This window comes from Scheffersomyces stipitis, chromosome 8, assembly GCF_000209165.1.
Source record: "Scheffersomyces stipitis CBS 6054 chromosome 8, complete sequence".
In the NCBI taxonomy this organism is placed as follows: domain Eukaryota; kingdom Fungi; phylum Ascomycota; class Pichiomycetes; order Serinales; family Debaryomycetaceae; genus Scheffersomyces; species Scheffersomyces stipitis.
In genome coordinates, this window is record NC_009048.1 from 896,394 (window position 1) to 915,494 (window position 19,101).

The 19,101-nt window shown below is 40.1% G+C and overlaps 5 protein-coding genes across 5 annotated transcripts; 3 read left to right on the top strand and 2 right to left on the bottom strand. All coding sequences in view use genetic code 12, as the record gives it.

Annotated features, from left to right (window-relative positions):
• Positions 1 to 9,191: 9,191 nt before the first annotated feature.
• Positions 9,192 to 10,826, top strand: XUT6 (Sugar transporter, putative (STL12); the record flags this gene model as incomplete). The annotated part of the gene is made up of 1 exon (XM_001386552.1): positions 9,192 to 10,826. The coding sequence occupies one exon, from the start codon at positions 9,192 to 9,194 to the stop codon at positions 10,824 to 10,826; it is 1,635 nt and encodes a 544-aa protein (XP_001386589.1).
• Positions 10,827 to 11,613: 787 nt separating this feature from the next.
• Positions 11,614 to 12,307, top strand: BIO4 (dethiobiotin synthetase; the record flags this gene model as incomplete). Its single annotated transcript, XM_001386553.1, has 1 exon — positions 11,614 to 12,307. The coding sequence occupies one exon, from the start codon at positions 11,614 to 11,616 to the stop codon at positions 12,265 to 12,267; it is 654 nt and encodes a 217-aa protein (XP_001386590.2). The 3' UTR covers positions 12,268 to 12,307.
• Positions 12,308 to 12,548: 241 nt separating this feature from the next.
• Positions 12,549 to 13,175, bottom strand: SOD3.1 (manganese-superoxide dismutase; the record flags this gene model as incomplete). Its single annotated transcript, XM_001386726.1, has 1 exon — positions 12,549 to 13,175. One exon carries the CDS (start codon positions 13,173 to 13,175, stop codon positions 12,549 to 12,551), a length of 627 nt encoding a protein of 208 aa, XP_001386763.1.
• An 849-nt stretch (positions 13,176 to 14,024) lies between these two features.
• Positions 14,025 to 15,974, bottom strand: FRE4.2 (Ferric reductase, NADH/NADPH oxidase transmembrane component (5 domains); the record flags this gene model as incomplete). The annotated part of the gene is made up of 3 exons (XM_001386727.1): positions 14,025 to 14,321; positions 14,400 to 14,777; positions 14,862 to 15,974. The coding sequence occupies 3 exons, from the start codon at positions 15,972 to 15,974 to the stop codon at positions 14,025 to 14,027; spliced, it is 1,788 nt and encodes a 595-aa protein (XP_001386764.2).
• A 1,797-nt stretch (positions 15,975 to 17,771) lies between these two features.
• PICST_64387 (putative mycelial surface antigen) lies at positions 17,772 to 18,182 on the top strand (the record flags this gene model as incomplete). The annotated part of the gene is made up of 1 exon (XM_001386554.1): positions 17,772 to 18,182. A coding segment is annotated over one exon (411 nt), but the record flags the coding sequence as incomplete, so codon positions are not given.
• Between the last annotated feature and the right edge of the window lie 919 nt (positions 18,183 to 19,101).

Sequence of the window (19,101 nt, forward strand, 5' to 3'; positions counted from 1 at the left end):
TAAGGACTTATCAAACAGTACAGGAATTTTTGGTGTAACCCTCTACTGGGGTCGATTTTGTTCAACTGTCAGAAGCACAGTACCTCTCTAACAATGATGTGCCCACGCAAAGCAAGACAAAGCTGCATTATTGTGGTATACCATGGGCAATCAATCTCTCTTCTGATTGGCAAATTTATTTCTAGCTGGAAAGCACAACATAACTGCTAAAATTCCAGGCATATACGAGGAAGTATTAAATTTTTATCCTTTACTAATTTTCAAGAAGACTTGCAAGGACCTCAAAATTCAGTAGGGCAATTGTATCATCGTAGAAACTAGATGTTCAATAAAATCAAACTAAAATGAAAGTGGTAATGCAAAAATTCAAACTGCTGAACACAATTCAAAGATTCATTTTAGACCATCTCTGATATTCTGAAAATGAATTTGAAACTTGGAATCATAGGCTCATCAATATTATTGCATGTATTGCACGGAAGATGACCAGAGCTGGTTTAAACCCACTTCCCGTTACAGTGAGAGCTTTGAGGAAAACCCTCTTCTAGAACAACCAAAGAGATTAGAAATCAAAGGAGGTCCAAGAAATACCAATATGGTGAGCCATTCTTTGAATCAAATATAACGACAAGGGTTGGCAGATAAGCTTCATAGATCATTGTACTCAACGAAGGAATTGTCGGATTCTTACAAGAGTTCTTGCAAAAAGTCAGCAGGAATTGATTCCAAATCCACATGTGAAAGCAATACAGCACCTTGGAAAGCATCAAGTATTAATTGCAAAGAACTAACCGTCTGGTAAAAAATGATAGAGAAATAAGGAGCAAACTGTACTATTAATCTGCATTTGAATAAGCTTCGTAAGTATCTGGTTTGTTTCAGTAGTCTCGACAATAAAGTCGTCACCCCCGACGTTTGATGAATTTTTTAAAGGTTCAAAATCGTTCAATAATATGTTTTGAATACTTCTAACATTCAAGGCCCTTATTTGAAAGGTTTTGGGTATTTACCTATGGCTGAATCCATGTGTATGAGTTGTGTGGTGATTTTCTGATAGCCTTCAAGAAATTCACCAGTTGTCCTTTGAGAAAATTCAATTAACCTGGATCAGGCAATCCAACACTAAAGATAACAAAACGTCGAACAGGTTAATCCCAGATTGTTACTATTTGCAAAAATACAAAGTTCTTCTCCTCTCCTTTATTTCATGGCATTGGAAGATAAATTATGAGAACCAAGCCTGTCCCATATTTCGTGAGGGTTGGAAATGCGCAGTTACTTAGACGTTCACACATGTTCAGTCCAGTATTATAGAAGCTGGTCAAATTGATGACTCGAAGCAAAAGGAAGACCAAAATGAAACTTCAAGAATATGAAATGTCTTTACCCATATTTCAATTACGAAGCAAAACCCAGCTTCAAATTATAAGCAAAATAAAAAAAAAATGAACATAAAACTTTGGGTGGTTTAGCAGATGTTTGGACAAGATAAAGTTGTAGTCATTTTTTGGGGCTGAGCGAATGAACTCAAATAAACTGTCTTCGATTTCGGAAATTAAATCATTTTTCTAAAATTTGGTATTCCAGCTTATCTTCTCTAGCCCCTGAACCTGAATTCAACGCCGTAAGACATAGTCAGATCGATCGTGTAGATGTAGACCCCACAATATTTGTAATTAATTCATTATTAAAGCTGCAGCAACCTAATTAATGCATCAAACAACTGATTCAATCGTAGATCTTCGAATCACAAAGAAAGACATTAAGTTCCAAGTTCCGATTAACATCCCAGGCTTCAATTGGGCTGGGATTTATCTGGACCATGTTCAAAGCTTTGGGGTTAGAGGGGGAGGGGATATATTGTGCGAGGGGCACTATTTGAGAGGGACAATAATTGAGAGGGACACTATTGAGAGGGGCAATATGTGAGAGGGGCAATATTAGGGGAGCGGGACGGTGTTTGGATTGTTGGGTGTCCCGCAGTGGTGGAGTTCAAGACCATCAGAGTGCGGTTGCAAAAACCATGGGGCATTCTGGGAGTGCAGCCTCAGTCCACCAATCCGGTAGAGAAGTTTTTTCCGGAATGAATTTCGGATCTGAAGATGCAAATCTTCATCGTACAAAAATATGGAGATAAGCATGCTTTGGTAATGATAATCTGGGGATACAATACTGGAACCTGCATGGCTTGCATTGAAGCATACAATAGACCCTCCACATTTGTAGTACAATTCGAAAGCAGCTTCTATTTTGAGGTAAAGCGCAAATAATATTGTCGTAGACCTGTACACAGTTCAATAGACCTCACCCACCACTGGTATCAACGTATGTATGAATTGGGGGAGCCAGAAAATTTACTGCCCCTCGCCATATTATCTAGTCTCATAGTGGAGAAGTTACTTGAGGGGTTAGGGTCAGCGGGGGTTGGCTTATGATTTTGCTGCGTGCATCTTGTTGTTCTGGGGCATTTTGATTTCGGTTTTCGACACTATGTGATCAAGTCTTGTGATGCCAGCGGGACACATTTTCCCTCCTAAGGTTCTATGATATGTTCTTCACAATAGTTTAATAAGTAATATTAAAATGAAGCAAATTTTGCAATTCAGAGTCCGACAAAAAAAAGCTTGTATATATTCTAGAGGTGATGGAAAATAAGATACAGGATCTCTAATAATGGTTTCCGAGGTGACCAACCTCGGATTGGATCCGATAAATATCCGAAACAGAAATTCTACATTTCTTTTGTTGAATAACGCAACAAACTACAGAGATGAGATGAGGATGAAGAATATATAAAGCCCAGAGGATTCCCTCTAGTTTAAACAGATTTTAAATAGTTCTTCAGTGATTAATATAACTCCATATCCATTAATCCATTTCTAAGTCCAAAAGGAAAACCGGCCTACCCATATACAGGTTTCCCGTCAGATTAGAAGTCAAAATTGCAACCATTTTTAAGCCAACCCAAAAATGTCCTCCACTTTAGCTGCTGAAGTTTACGACAAGTTCGAAAATGAATTCGTTGATTGTCAATCTCCAACTGAACCCAAGGCCTTGACTGATGAATCATTAGTCCCTGTCCTGAAGGGTGAGTTTGATAAAAAATTCAACGAAATCGACGAAAGGTTCAATGAGGTAAACAAAAACCTTACGAACTTAATTAACAAGCTTAATCTCGGAGAAGTTCCAAACAAGGAACCAAAGGGTAAGGAAAAGGCTGATGCTACAAATGCTGGTAATGGATCAGAGTCCCAATCAGATTCGGAGTCATCGCTGGATTCTGACGAAGACCTGCTGGAAAATATTAACACTCCTATATCCGAGACCCTTGAAAGAGGTAAGGGATATAGTACTTCGAATTCTAAAGAAGAAATTAGAAGGTCGGTATGGAGACTAATTGATAAATATGAAGACCAACTTCAAAAGTTGCCAGAATTGGATACAAGCCCTGAGACTATAGCCAAGTATAAGACCACACTCAAACGCGTCTACACTCGGATTCCGCCATTAAAGGAGATCGTATTGAATGACTTTAACCTCAAATCAACCTCAAAAGATACGGTTTTTCTTGACGGTCATAGTACAGCCAATAAGGTATACTTCTATAAATTAGTGGCCGAAAATATAGCAAGTATCCTAAGCGAAAACACAGCAACAGCTTTTGAAAACGAAGCTGGAAATGTTACATTGAAGAAAATCATCGGATACATCGAAACTCACGATGGTAATGATTGTTCAGCACAGATCATTGAATATATCAAGAAGTTTAAAAAGATCGAAAGACTCACCAATACTTCAGATATTGAGAATCATCTTGTACGTATAACTTCCGTTACCGATCGTCAGATTACCCAGTTCTTAAAAACATTAAACTCCCGCGATGCTATTGCCTACTTCATATATGTCAACAACAGTAACGAATCAAATGTCAAAGCTTTAGGTAGACAACTAAATGAACAATACCAAGCTTTTAAAAATGATTCATCAAAGGTTGCAGCTCCACTCAGACATACATTTCTTAAAATGAGATCCGATTCAAATTTTATTGATATGCCTCTGAATTCGTCGGATAAACAACTTCAAAATAAGAAAAGTCATACACATGGATACAAAAAGAACCAAAATTACACTGAATCACAAAAGAACAGTGGAAATAAGAACTTCGCCAACAATTAATGGTTTGGTGGTCACCCAAATCGTCAAATCTTTTACTTAGGTGACGAACCACTGCTGTCAAATGTACTATTTCTATACGATTCAGGTTGTTCAAGAACGTGTGTTAATTCCACAAAATTATTGCATGATATAACCTATGAGCCTAAAGGCCAAGGTACATCATTTCGTGTTGCTGACGGAAGAACCGTACGAGCTATTGCAAAAGGTACGCTTGACATACATCTAGACCCAAAGGTATCTATCTCCAACGTTATGGTCGTCCCTGAAATCTCTTGTAATCTCATATCAGTTGGCCAACTACTTGAACAAGGATGGACAACCGTGCTCACAGACGACGGAGCCTATATTGCCAATAGTGAACACATGCTCAAAGTTGCTAATAGAAAGAATAATCTTTTCATTTCTAAACTTTCTGCCAAAAATAATATCGAATCACTTCATTTTTTTGAAGAGGAATATTCCACAATACATAATATTCCTGCTGAAGTTGCCGAACTACACGGCCCCCAAGACTGGTTTTATCACCATCTACAATGCAGTCATATGGCAATTTCAAATTTACAATCCCTTGCAAAAATGGGATTTATTAAGGTAGTTGATACGGAAGAGAGTATCCGTAGGGTGAAAGAATGTCGCCTATGTCACGCCGTGAACATTAGACAAGCATCACATAACCACACCACCCAAAGACCTGCCACACGTCGGTTAGAAAGAGTTAGTAGTGACACGATGGGACCCTTCCTCATCGGCCACAAAAAATACTTTATCACTACACTCATTGATCATTTCTCCCGATTTACCGAACTTATCTTTACATCTCATAAGCAAGTCATGGATGATGTTCTCCTTCTCTTGCACATATGGAACAATAGATTTCCAGAAAGGATAGCGCATTTTAGAGCAGACAATGCCAAAGAACTACCTGACACCGAACTGCTTGCCAAACTTGGCATAAAACGAGATAAGATTGCTAGCTACTCTCCGGAATTGAATGGACTTGCTGAATCCCACAACCGTACGATCTTGCGAAATATATACAAGATTATCCTTCAATTTCCGAATTACACAGACAAGGTTCTTTGTCTTTTTGACCACATCATTGAATATGTGCTGTACATTAAGAACCATACGCCCAACAAGGCTCTCAAAGGTAGGACTCCTTATGAAGTCTTTAATAAGCTCGATGCATACAGACCGACATATATTCAATTTGGCTTGGACGTGTCAGTTAAAGCATCTTCGCCAGAGGAATTTAAAAAATTGCATATTCCTCTACCCAATGCACCAGCTAATCCAAATAATAAGCAATACCCGATGACATTCTTTGGTACTTTTATTGGTTTCTGCGAAGACAACTACACATATAAAATCCTCGTCAGTACGAAAAACTTCCCAGTTATTCAGACAGTAAATGTCAAGTTCATGAGTTCCATGGCACATATTAACTCATACTTCAAATCGCTTGATTTCTCTCAAATTCAGGAGGCGAACGAAGTTAAAGCGACCTTGAATGCCCAAGTCGCTGCTGCTCAATTTAAACTTAATCAAGAAGCCCATGACTATGATACTTTTGAATCCGTTCGACAGGAAAATGTACCTTCCACATCAGCGGGCATCCACGAAAAATCAGCCGTGATGACCCGTGGTATTTCAGAAGCAAGGAGGGATCCGTCGCCCACGGATAATTGTTCAACTGATCCTCAACCCTCTTTCCTGATCTTAGCCAAGAAACATCCCGAAGTGTACACGAACGTTACTAACAAATTTCCTTGGATGACAAATCCTGAACATCCAAAACCTATTACTACTACAGATAAGACTCATAGAGAGAGCACGAGCACTGCAATTAATTCGTCCACATTAGTGGGGGGGACAAACGTACGAATACCTACCCCAGTCAATAAACAGGTAGCTCCTGTATCCGGAGAGGATATCCAGAGAGATACTCCACTGGGCTATAAATCCGACTCAGGCATAACTTCTACTCAAAGAGAGCAGAAGGCTGATGAAACCAAATATGAACTCATTAATGAAGATGCACCCGTTGCAACATTAAAAGAATCTCAAAATCCTGCCTCAAAGCAAATTATTGTTAAAGATCATAACAATAAAAGCGATAATGCAAATGATAAGCACATCCCAGCTGCAATTGAAATTACCGAACTCAATTCAGATACGAAATCGTCTAAAGACACTGGTAACGTCAAGACGAAACATGGCATTGTTCAACCGATTGACAATCAAGGGGAGAGCACAACTATCAAGAATGAGCCAGAGATGATTCAAGCACCTTCAAACAGAGACGTCCGAGCTTTGAAACGTCAAAGAATGCAAGAGGGACTCACACCAGAACCATCAGTTAAATTAAAGCGGTCACCCAATTTTACTCCGGAAAGTAAGACACTTAAAACAAGGACAAAGACGCATCCGGGCCAAAAGAGCAGCGTCTATTCTGTATCAGCTAAAACTAAAACTGATACAGAAGGGGGCGACAATAAAAGACAGAGGAAAACATCACCAGACTTCCTGAGTATAAGCACAATCAACCTTATGGCCAGTTTGATTGAGTCTAGATCAACTGACGTATGTACAAATATCGAAGGTGCACATTGCTTATTCTCATTGATCGATCAAATTGAAGAAGACTCGGATGATTTACCAATCAATGTTATAAATGCTGTTATCGAAAACATTGATTACAACGATAAAAATTGGATAGAATCCATGGATCGTGAAATAGACAAATTCATTAAATTGAACGTTTTTGAAGTCGTTGATATTCCGAAAGGCAGGAAAGCCATATCCACCAGATGGGTACATACATCTAAGGATGGAGGAATAAAAGGCGTTAAATACAAAAGCAGATGTGTCGTTAGAGGTTTTCTACAACAACCCGGCCGGGATTTCGATCCATCAAAAATATCATCCCCCGTTGTAGACCTATTGACCATCAGATTACTAGTTTCTATTGCCACCACTAACAATTATATTATCCACCAGCTCGATATTGAATCTGCGTATCTAAACGCGCCATTATCGAACAATGAGCCAATCTACATCCGTCCACCGAAAGGATACGAATTGCCAAAGAATAAATGCTGGTTGGTTAAAAAGGCAATATATGGTATGCGACAAAGTGGGTACGAATGGTACCACACATTACTCAAGGTTATTCAAAACTTCGGTTTTGAGGAATCATCATTCGCTTCAGGATTGTTCCACAAAAAGAACAAAGGTGACATAATCATCATTGCTGTTTATGTTGATGACTTATTCATGGTGTCATCAAGCGAAAGGATGCTTAAAGAATTCAAACGAGACCTACAAAAGCATTTCGACATGAAGTACCTTGAAGAAATCAAGGAATACCTTGGGGTAAAATTTCATAAGACCGAGAACGGTTACATTATGTCCCAGACAGAATACTTACAAAATATTGTAAAGCAATTCAAACTTGAAGAATCATATGGAAAGTATATTCCAATGATCAAAGACAAGTCGAAGTACAATAATGCATCCACCACTGTTAAAGATCACTTTATCGAGGACAATCCGATAAACAACCAAACATTATTGGATGCAAAGGGTAAAGAGCTATATCAAAAGGGAGTAGGATTATTGCTTTGGGCAAATCGAAATACTCGTCCTGATATATCTTTTGCTGCCAATCAGTTGGGTAGCAAAGGTGCCAACCCAAATATAAATGATTTTCAGAAATTATTATACTGCATTCGTTACCTCAAGCTGAACATAGATTATGAATTAAAATATGAGAGCAACCAATCATCAAACAAGAAATTAGATTTTAACATAGTTGCTTACACAGATGCTTCCTTCGCTCCAGAGAAGGATAGAAGATCAATTACTGGAAATGCCATTTATCTCAACGGACATTTGGTTAGCTGGACCACTAAACGTCAACATAACATTACTACAAGTTCTGCTAGTTGCGAATTGGTCGCTTTAAAGCTGACTGCAGAGACGTCGATCCGTATAAAGAACATCTTAAGAGAACTTGGATTCATAGTGTCAAGCGTACAAATCTATGAAGATAATCAAGCTGTAATCGCCAATTGCAAAAACGAAAATATCTCCCATAGTAGGAGAATGGTGGACATCGATATCAAATTGTTGAGACAATTGATTAAGGATAAAGAAATCCTACTTGACTATGTCAAGACATCAGTAAACACGGCTGACATGTTTACTAAAGCGCTATCTAGAGCGCAATTTATTACTCTTAGGGATCATCTAGTTTCCAATGTCAGAAACGCTTCTACATTTGATTCACGTACAAAGCGTTAAGGGGAGTGATGGAAAATAAGATACAGGATCTCTAATAATGGTTTCCGAGGTGACCAACCTCGGATTGGATCCGATAAATATCCGAAACAGAAATTCTACATTTCTTTTGTTGAATAACGCAACAAACTACAGAGATGAGATGAGGATGAAGAATATATAAAGCCCAGAGGATTCCCTCTAGTTTAAACAGATTTTAAATAGTTCTTCAGTGATTAATATAACTCCATATCCATTAATCCATTTCTAAGTCCAAAAGGAAAACCGGCCTACCCATATACAGGTTTCCCGTCAAGAGGTCGACAACACTGGTCCTTGTTCAATGAATGCCCCACCCTGTAGTGGAGGAGGGGCAAGTGGGGTAAGAAAAAGCACATTTCCCCAACTTAAAAAACATCCGGAATTTGTCCCGTTGGGCAAAGTATGAGTGCTGGACAACCCCTCAAGGTGCTGTATTATTTTACTCCTCTTCCTGTCACTTTTTTATTCAACTTGGGATGTGCGGCTCGAAAAAGAAGTCCCACTTGCAGCACTATGACATAATAAGTTGGGTTAGCGAGATGTAAACTATGGAGAAGTAGGAATTAGGAAAGGAAGGAAAGGAACTATATAATGCGTGTCGTATCCCTCTAATTCTTGACCTCAGATTATTAATCTTAGTATCATTCTAGCACACTTTCTATATTCACCTAGTTAGAATCAAGAACGGCAATATGTCCAGTGTTGAAAAAAGTGCTGAAACTGCTTCCTATACGTCGCAGGTCAGCGCAAGCGGCTCTGCAAAGACCAACAGCTACCTTGGCCTCAGAGGCCACAAACTTAATTTTGCTGTCTCTTGTTTTGCTGGTGTTGGTTTCTTACTTTTCGGTTACGATCAAGGTGTCATGGGTTCATTGTTGACCTTGCCATCCTTCGAAAACACTTTCCCGGCCATGAAGGCTAGCAACAACGCTACCTTACAAGGCGCCGTTATTGCACTTTATGAAATCGGTTGTATGTCTTCTTCTTTAGCAACCATTTACCTTGGTGACAGATTGGGTAGATTGAAGATCATGTTTATTGGCTGTGTAATTGTCTGTATTGGTGCTGCTTTGCAAGCTTCTGCTTTCACTATTGCTCACTTGACTGTTGCTAGAATTATCACTGGTTTAGGTACAGGTTTCATCACTTCTACTGTTCCAGTTTACCAATCGGAGTGCTCTCCAGCCAAGAAAAGAGGACAGTTGATCATGATGGAAGGTTCTCTTATCGCCCTTGGCATTGCCATCTCATACTGGATTGACTTTGGATTTTACTTTTTGAGAAACGATGGTTTGCACTCCTCGGCTTCTTGGAGAGCACCTATCGCGCTTCAATGTGTCTTCGCTGTCTTGTTGATTTCCACAGTCTTCTTCTTCCCAGAATCTCCAAGATGGTTGCTCAACAAAGGTAGGACCGAAGAAGCTAGAGAAGTTTTTTCTGCTCTTTACGACTTGCCAGCCGACTCTGAAAAGATTTCTATTCAAATTGAAGAAATTCAAGCTGCTATAGATTTAGAAAGACAAGCCGGAGAAGGTTTCGTACTTAAGGAATTGTTCACTCAGGGCCCAGCCAGAAACTTGCAGCGTGTGGCCTTGTCATGTTGGTCTCAAATAATGCAACAAATCACTGGTATTAACATTATTACGTACTATGCTGGTACTATTTTTGAATCATACATTGGTATGAGTCCATTTATGTCAAGAATCTTGGCTGCCTTGAACGGTACTGAATATTTCCTTGTCTCTCTTATTGCTTTCTACACCGTCGAAAGATTAGGTAGAAGATTCCTTTTGTTCTGGGGTGCCATCGCCATGGCTCTTGTCATGGCTGGTTTAACTGTTACCGTTAAACTTGCCGGTGAAGGCAACACCCATGCTGGTGTCGGTGCTGCTGTTCTTTTGTTTGCATTCAACTCATTCTTCGGCGTCTCCTGGTTAGGTGGATCCTGGTTGTTACCACCTGAATTGTTGTCTTTGAAATTGAGAGCTCCTGGTGCTGCTTTGTCGACCGCTTCTAACTGGGCTTTTAACTTCATGGTTGTCATGATCACTCCTGTCGGTTTCCAAAGTATTGGTTCCTACACCTACCTTATCTTTGCTGCCATCAATTTGTTGATGGCTCCGGTCATCTACTTCTTGTATCCCGAAACCAAGGGTAGATCGTTGGAAGAAATGGATATCATTTTCAACCAATGTCCTGTTTGGGAGCCATGGAAGGTTGTCCAAATTGCCAGAGACCTCCCTATTATGCACTCAGAAGTTCTTGACCACGAAAAGGATGTCATTATTGAAAAATCTAGAATAGAGCATGTCGAAAACATCAGCTAAGACTGAATCGCATTTTTGTATGTTAATCACCTTTATTTCAACCAAACTATTGAATAGTTTCTAGTCTTATCTTAAATACGTTCATTTCAACAACATATCACTTTGCCCGCATTCACTACAAATGTAGTTCGTTATTATAGTGCTGAAATCTAACGGTATGAAGATATATTTGCACTAGATACTACAAAACTCAGATATGAGCAGAAAATAATAGTTGTAAATAAGTAGAAAAAAGGGCGAACATTTTTGGTGGTTCGAAAGGGTTTTATTGAAGAGAGTAAAGTTTACTTTCCCTTTAAATTCAAATTAATTGTAGACCCCAAAAGAGTTGCTCGTGATTCTTATTATAGACTACAGCCTAGCTCCATAATTATGGGACAGTAGTAAAAGCGCTGGCAAAAAATGTTAGTTCTTCAAGAAGGTTTTTTCTCCTTTCCGCCATTTTTGAGACTCATTTTTCTAATCACTGTGAGTCAAGGATCAGGTGCACTCAATCCCACGAAATCTGTTTTAAAGGACCACGAAGATCTCCAAAATAGGGAGTTCGTATATTTCTTTACAGAACATTCTCTGAGTCGAAAATATTATCTAATCGACCAGAGAACCCGTAAGTTCGTTGATTTCCCGGGTCTCGATTCCACTTCTCTGAATCTCTCGAACCCGGAGTTATTCTCCACTCAGATGACTATTATCATCACGTGAAAAGTTCGATAACGAGGCGACGGTTGCAGAGGAAAAGTCGAATCATATATCATGTATTTTTCTTTCTTGATTGGTCAGTCACGCCATGAAGGGTTTACGTATATTCGTAGCTGGAACTGATACCGATGTGGGCAAGACCTTCGTGTCGTCGATATTGGCCAAACGATGGGGTTGCAATTACTGGAAACCGATCCAAACTGGCTTGGAGTCGGAGGAAGGTGACCTTATGACCGTGAAACGGTTGACCAAGCTCAAAAGCGACCACTTCGCCTCACCACTGGTCCTGCTAAGAAAGCCATTATCTCCCTGGGTAGCGGCAATGCATGAAAATAAGGAAATTAGGGTGTCGGATTTCACAATTCCTAAGCGGTTCCAACAGAGTGAACGATGCTTGTTAGTAGAAGGAGCTGGGGGGTTGTATGTGCCGATCAACCGTAATGAGATAATGACCGATCTCATTACTCAATTGAACTGCAAGACTCTTTTGGTATGTAGGAGTGAGCTAGGAACCATAAACCATACCTTGCTCAGTATCGAACACTTGAGAGCGCGGGGCATAGAAATTATGGCCCTAATCATGAATGGCATTCCCAATGACGACAACGCCAAAGCCATCCATACTCTCAGTGGTGGAGTCCCCATCCTCTGTCAGATTCCACCTTCGACAAGCATCGATGATTTGACTCTGTTAGTTCCCGATTTAGAATCGTTAGTGGGCGCAAATAGCCAATCTCCATAGACTATGTATATAGCGATAAAATATATTCAAGCATATGTTTAATAACGAGCTAGCCGCTGTAAGTAGAGAAGTTGGATACAATGAAGTTTTGAAGACTGATATGTAAGGACAGATAATACCAAATTAGTACAACGAACCAGTCGCATAATTCTAGTTGAATCTAATCGCCATATCCACTGTAAAATAATAATAAACTAAAGGTCGGTCTAATCCACTCATGCATACTATAATAAAGAAAGTACTATTCAGTTAACTAAATCTTCCAATCTCTATCCACGGTGTTACGCTTCTTGGAATCTTCTTTCGGCCTCTGCCCAGTTAATGACATTCCAGATGGCCTTGAAATAGTCAGCTTTGACATTCTGGTATTGTAAGTAGTAGGCATGTTCCCAGGCATCAATAGCAAGCAATGGGACCAAGGGATCCAAGAGGGTGTCTTGGTTGAAGGTAGTGACAACATCCAAAGTGTTTCCATTCTGAGTGTTCTTTGCGAGGAAGGCCCAGCCTGAACCTTGGATACCAGCAAGCTTAGCATTGGTGATCGAAATCAAATTTTCAACCGAACCGTACTGTTCTTTGATCTGCTTACCCAAAGGAGAATCGGGAGATGGAATCTTTCCTCCCCCTTGAGATGGTGGGGCCAAAGTTTTCCAGAACAAGACATGGTTAGTATGACCACCACCATGGAACTTGATGTTTTGCTGAATCGCAATGGCAGCCTTAACATCACCTTTTGCCTCAGCTGCAAACAAAGATTCAATTGCCGCATTATAACCATTGACGTAAGTCTGGTGGTGCTTCTTGTGGTGAATCTCGTTGATCTTACCCGAAATGTGGGGTTCTAAGGCATCATAGGCCCAGTCCAACTTGGGCAACTCGATCTTGGTTCTGTTTTCTCCAGAAGACATATTCACTAGTAAAATTAAATCTACAATTATAACTACGACTACAACTACAACTAAAGACACATCCAGCGGCCACTTGCATGTATTTATAAGAATTCGGAAAAAGAGCCGTACTCCAAATCTTGCACTTCGAAGAGCAAATTTCCGGCTAGTTTTGGGACTCTAATGGTTATTGTGGTGCAAACTACCAAATTCAGCTGGTTTTTGAAACCGTGGCTATTACTAATTCATAGTTACATTTGGTAATGTGAGCCCCTTAGATGTCTTCAGAGGCCCGTCATCTAAACAGGTGAACCACCACAATTCTTTTAATATTGTATGGCCCACAGTAACTGTGGATGCTCTTGTATATGGCTACAGTTGACCAGTGCAACACTATTTTCTGAAAGAAGCTATTTTCGTCTATCTTCCTCTAATAGAGATATATGTTATAACAAATCTATATTCGTCATCATTCAATTGGCAGGATTAGTTCTTCGGTTCGTACGGTATCGATTGTCTTACTAGCTACTATTGAAATAGAATTCAATAGCTACTGCGCTTTCAACTTTTAGAATTCATTTTCAAAGTTATTAAGTAGAAAACATCATCTGCATGATCTTTCGTTAGAACATAATTCCTTAAGAGAAACGATTACACAGGTTCTTTTGACAGTATATGAGTAAATAACTGGAAAATAAGTATCAAAGCCCGTAGTTTCTTCGCCTCCGTATCAACTGCAATCTGTCTACGCACGACCTTCGTTGTGCTACCGATTTTGCACCCATTTATTTGCGACCTCCTAAGATTGCCTTAATAATAATCCGTTTACATATATTAAATAGATAGCTCCGTTAAAGTAATAAATAAAAATTAATCAAATGATTCGTCGTAAAAGTAAATATTAGGGCAATCCTTTGTCCATTTATGTTTCTGACATTCCAACTTAGCTGTATAATTGAAAGAATGAGGTCCACAAGCAGCCACAGCCAAAGACTTGTAGAAATTTTCTTCTGGATACTTAAGACTATTGACGTGGTACTCAATAATCTGAGGGATGTTGGGACGAGTGTTATAGAAAACCTGACAGTTATTAGAGAAAACGGAGCTGGAACTTGAAGTTGCTGCCGTCAGCTTTGATTCCTTAACTATTGTTACCTTCTCTGAACTCTTTTCCTTTGAGGTAACCTCTTCCTCAACTATTTGTGGCTCTTCAATAACTTCTTCAATAACTGTTGGTCCACTTACCTCCTGGGTTATGTAGATATCCAACATTAGCTTTCCACTATTAACATAAGGCATTAACATTTTCAATTGTGCGCTGTACCAATCAATATTCTTGAATTTCTTGATGGACCAAGTCACACGAACGGTAGGGTTCAGCGGACGGTATAGGTAGTCTCTTTCAATCTCTCTACTTTCGATATTTTTTAGAAGGTCAAGACACACGGGGAAAACGAACGAAGCTCCTGAGCCAGCAGCCATGAATACAATAGAGTCAAAAGTAATGAGAGGGTGAAACCTACCACCATAAGGTCCATAGAATGAAGCTTTGAGTTTCACTATTTCAGGGTTGTCCAGTTCAGTACTTGCGGTGTCTTCAACTATGGAAGAATTTTGCAGTGTCTCTTCTGTTGAATTGTTTGATTGGATAGAGGATGCTTCGCTGGCCGTATCTGCCTCCAATTGTTCTTCTTGTAGCTTTTTGACCTTTTTCATAAGCTTCTTAGTAAAGCCATTCTTAACTCTGATAATTAGCTGTATTTTTCCAGTCTCTGACAAACTAGCTATTGTGAATGGGTGTTGTTGGAATCTGCTAACTTTTCCGACTGTTAATAGGACATGTTGGCCAGCCTTCCAAGATCCGTACTTAGGAACAAATTGGTTGTACCAAACGTCGGCATTCTGACTGGATAGCTTGACTGGAATAGTGACACGGAGAGTTTTTTCGTCAAGAATTTCAAACTCTGACATACCTTTGGTTGGAGATTTAACTTTGTGAATAATACTAATAATTCTTCCGATAACCTTATCCAACACGAGTAAATGAACAGCAAGTATGACCATAGCCTTGGAACCTCCATTATGGAAGAAGGCAAGAAGCAACATTATAAATGAGAAAATACGATGCTGTACCATGAAGAAATCAAAGGCATATCTTCGGATGATCTTAATGTTGGCAAATGTCAACAAAAACAAACTACCATAGGACATAAACCCAAAGATCTGAGGAGGTATTTGCAACATAACAATGAAATTCAGATCCAACCAATACTTGATGGTCATGATCATATGGACAGTAATCATAGTAAACAAAAGTCTTGCGAACCAAAAGTGCAAAAACACCAATCTTTCAGGTTTCAAGCCAGTGATAGAAGCAACAAGATCGTTTTTGGTAACCAAAAGATATATTATAGGAAGATTTCCCAAAGCGACCTTCCCAATTCTCTTGCCTATGACGTACATTCTGGGTAAGTAGTCGATATCGATAGTATCGATATAGCAGAATCTGACGTTGACTATAATGAACATTAAAAACAAGAGTAAGACTGAAGGTTGATAATGGTAAGTCCAGCCAAAGAAGGGGATATCGAGCTTGAAGCAATGATTCAAAGAATCCCACATGTTGAAGAAGATGAATACAGGCTTGTATTTCATAAACTTGACATCTCTCTTGCTTCTTAAAAATCTGGGAATCCAGTAGAATACAATTCCATGGAAGATAAAGACAAGGATGCAAAAGAGATAATTCAACCACTGGTACCTAGTGCCTCTCTCCTTCTCAACAAAGAACTGTTGGTCAAAGGGAATTGACGAAGTCATAGAAAATGTCAATGAAAACTACTCTATTAAATCTACCACATTTACATCTACCTACTACACCCATGGGATGGAACCAGCCTTGCTAATAAACCATTTTGCACAAATAGGATCTACCAATCCAATGAGAAATTTTCAAATCCGCCGAGAAAAAATAGGAATGGCAACCATTGGTTGAAATCAGGTCCAATTCTTGATTTATAGTGAATGGCTATGCTGACTGCAGAAATAAAATCAACTGGGACAGTTCACCTTGGCAGAAATGTATACAAAAAATGATGACATCCAGACTGGAGTGAGACTAAATGAGCATCACAGCAGCATTCCCAGGACCAGAAACACCGCTCGAAATAAGACCAGATCTAAAGAACCATTCGATCCGTACGACATTCGCCATTTTTATCATGTCGGCAATTCAAGCCATTTTCTAAAATCAATACCCCACTTGAACTAATGACTAGTCTAGAATGCTGGATTCCACTTGCGTCGAATAATAAAACTGGAGAGTCCCCATTAGGTTCTGGATGCAGATTTGCTCCCGATTTACGCAGCCAAATTCCTATTTACACTAGGCTCCAAATGAGCCGCAGAGGGAGAGATCAGAGCATCGATTCGTATACCTTGCAGCAAGAAAGTTCCAAACAGGTGGTTTAATGCCTCGTTTGAAATTTTTAAATTACATAATGTCGTGGAGAAATGGCTTTGAAGTTTTAATATTGTTCTTGTCGCTTAGGAGCCGCCATCTTATCTGATCAATCTACTGGCAACCTCCGAAAAGCGGAAATGAAAAGGCTTGGCACTGCTAAAAAATATTCGAGTGCAAAAAAATTGCACCAAGACTTCTATGAAAGATGAAAATACAACGTTTCTGCCCCTTAGGCTCGTTTGTACTTGGGCGACTGGAGAGCTGGTTTTAATTCCTTATAGCGTGGAATTTCATGTATTCAGTGATGCTACCCGATGTACGACACCTCCCAATACTCGAGACTTAGTTGACCGACTCCAAGATTTGCAGATCGCCAATAGTTAGCAAAACGCTCTTGGATCGCATTCTCTGCGATTTCTCTTGGTTGCGCAGCTCGTTTCCAGTTGAACATCACCAGTTAGGAAACAACCCCTCCGTATGAAAAAGTGTAGCTACGTTCGCTATTCACCACTCCCAGTAGCCTCTCCGGCAAACCGATATGTCCGCTGCAGCCAGAGAGCCATTGTCTGGTCTGTAAATTGGAAGATGCAAAAATTAAAGTTGTAGATGCTGCAGCAGTCTTGGCTTTATCAGTCTTATACACCCAATCCGATATGTCCGTTCAAAAATAAAACCTAAACAGCGACACGATCTCCACCTACGCTGCTCAAGTAGGCCAACTCGTATCCATATTTACCACCAGCACTTCCACTTTTGCAACCGAACTAATGCGATATTTTTTACATGCTTTCATGTAATGCACAACAACACGGCGGCATTTGTGTCCTTCTAGGACGAATTGATTGCCTTTTTAAATGAAGATGCCTGTTTTCAATAGGCTGCTTTGGACATTGGCACATGTTGCCTAACAATAATGTCGCTGGCGACAAATTTGGGTCAGATCCATATTTAGTTTCGTGGGAGCTTGCTTTGCACCCAACGGTGATTGGACTATTTCGAAGCGAACTTCGGAAATATATCAGTACCTGCTTGCAGCTAACGATACTGTTCTTGATCTTGATCTTGATATATATATGTGTAGGTGCGGTTGCATTTGTCAATTCGTAAAGTATAGTTCGACATAGCAAAGTAAGTGAAAAACAAGTTCTCTCGTTATGAAGTCCTCAATAGTTTTGCTTGCAGGTGTTGCAGCCACCTTAGCAGCCGACATTACTGAAGCCCCAACCACCAGTACTGATAACCCATACACACAATACCCAAGTGTTCCTAAGACTGCATCCATCAATGGTTTTGCTGACAGAATCTATGATGATCTTCCAGCTTGTGCACAACCATGTATGTTCCAAAACACTGGTATCACCCCATGTCCATACTGGGACACTGGTTGTCTCTGTGTCATGCCTCAATTTAGTGGACTTATTGGACAGTGTATTGCCGATGCTTGTCGTGGTGAAGAGGTTCTGGTTGCTACAAGTTTGGCAATTTCTATCTGTTCTAGTGCCGGTGTATGGGAACCATACTGGATGATTCCAGCTTCTGTTTCTCAAGCTCTTGCTTCTGCTGCCGCAGAAGTTGCTACTGCCAGTGCTACTCCTACTGACGATGCTAGTCCGACCGAAGAATCTTCCACTGTTGAAGAAACCTCTACTGCTGATGAAACATCATCCACTGAAGAAACTGAAGAGACATCCACTGAAGAAACATCTACTGATGAAGAAACATCTTCAACTGAAGAAACTACTGACGTTACTGAGACCTCTTCCGTTGAGGAAACACCTGAATCTACCACACCAACTGTCACCGATGCTCCAACTGGATCTAGTAGCACTCCTGCTGCCCCCATCAGAACTGCTTCTATCAATGGATTTGCTGACCCAATCTACGATAAACTTCCAGCTTGTGCCCAGCCATGTGTGTTCCAAGACACTGGTATCACTCCTTGTCCATACTGGGATGCTGGATGTCTATGCGTAATGCCTCAATTTGGCAGTCTTATTGGTGAATGTATTGCAGAAGCTTGTTGTGGTGAAGACGTTGCCTTTGCAACGAGCTTGGCTGTGTCCGTCTGTTCCAGCGCTGGTGTTAAATCCGAACCATACTGGAGAGTTGCTTCGTCTGTTTCTGATGAATTGGCTGCTGCCGCTACTGCTGAGTGTAGCGCCACTAGTTCTGCAGAAGAAACATCCTCCACTGAAGAAACATCCTCAGTTGAAGAAACATCGTCTGCTGAAGAAACCTCATCTGCTGAAGAAACCTCTTCTGCTGATGAAACCTCTTCTGCTGATGAAACCTCTTCTGCTGCTGAAACTTCTGCTGACGAAACATCTTCTGCTGCTGAAACTTCTGCTGACGAAACATCTTCTGCTGCAGAAACTTCTGCTGACGAAACTTCTTCTGCTGACGAAACTTCTTCTGCTGACGAAACTTCTTCTGCTGACGAAACTTCTTCTGAGGCTGAAACTTCTTCTGAGGCTGAAACTTCTG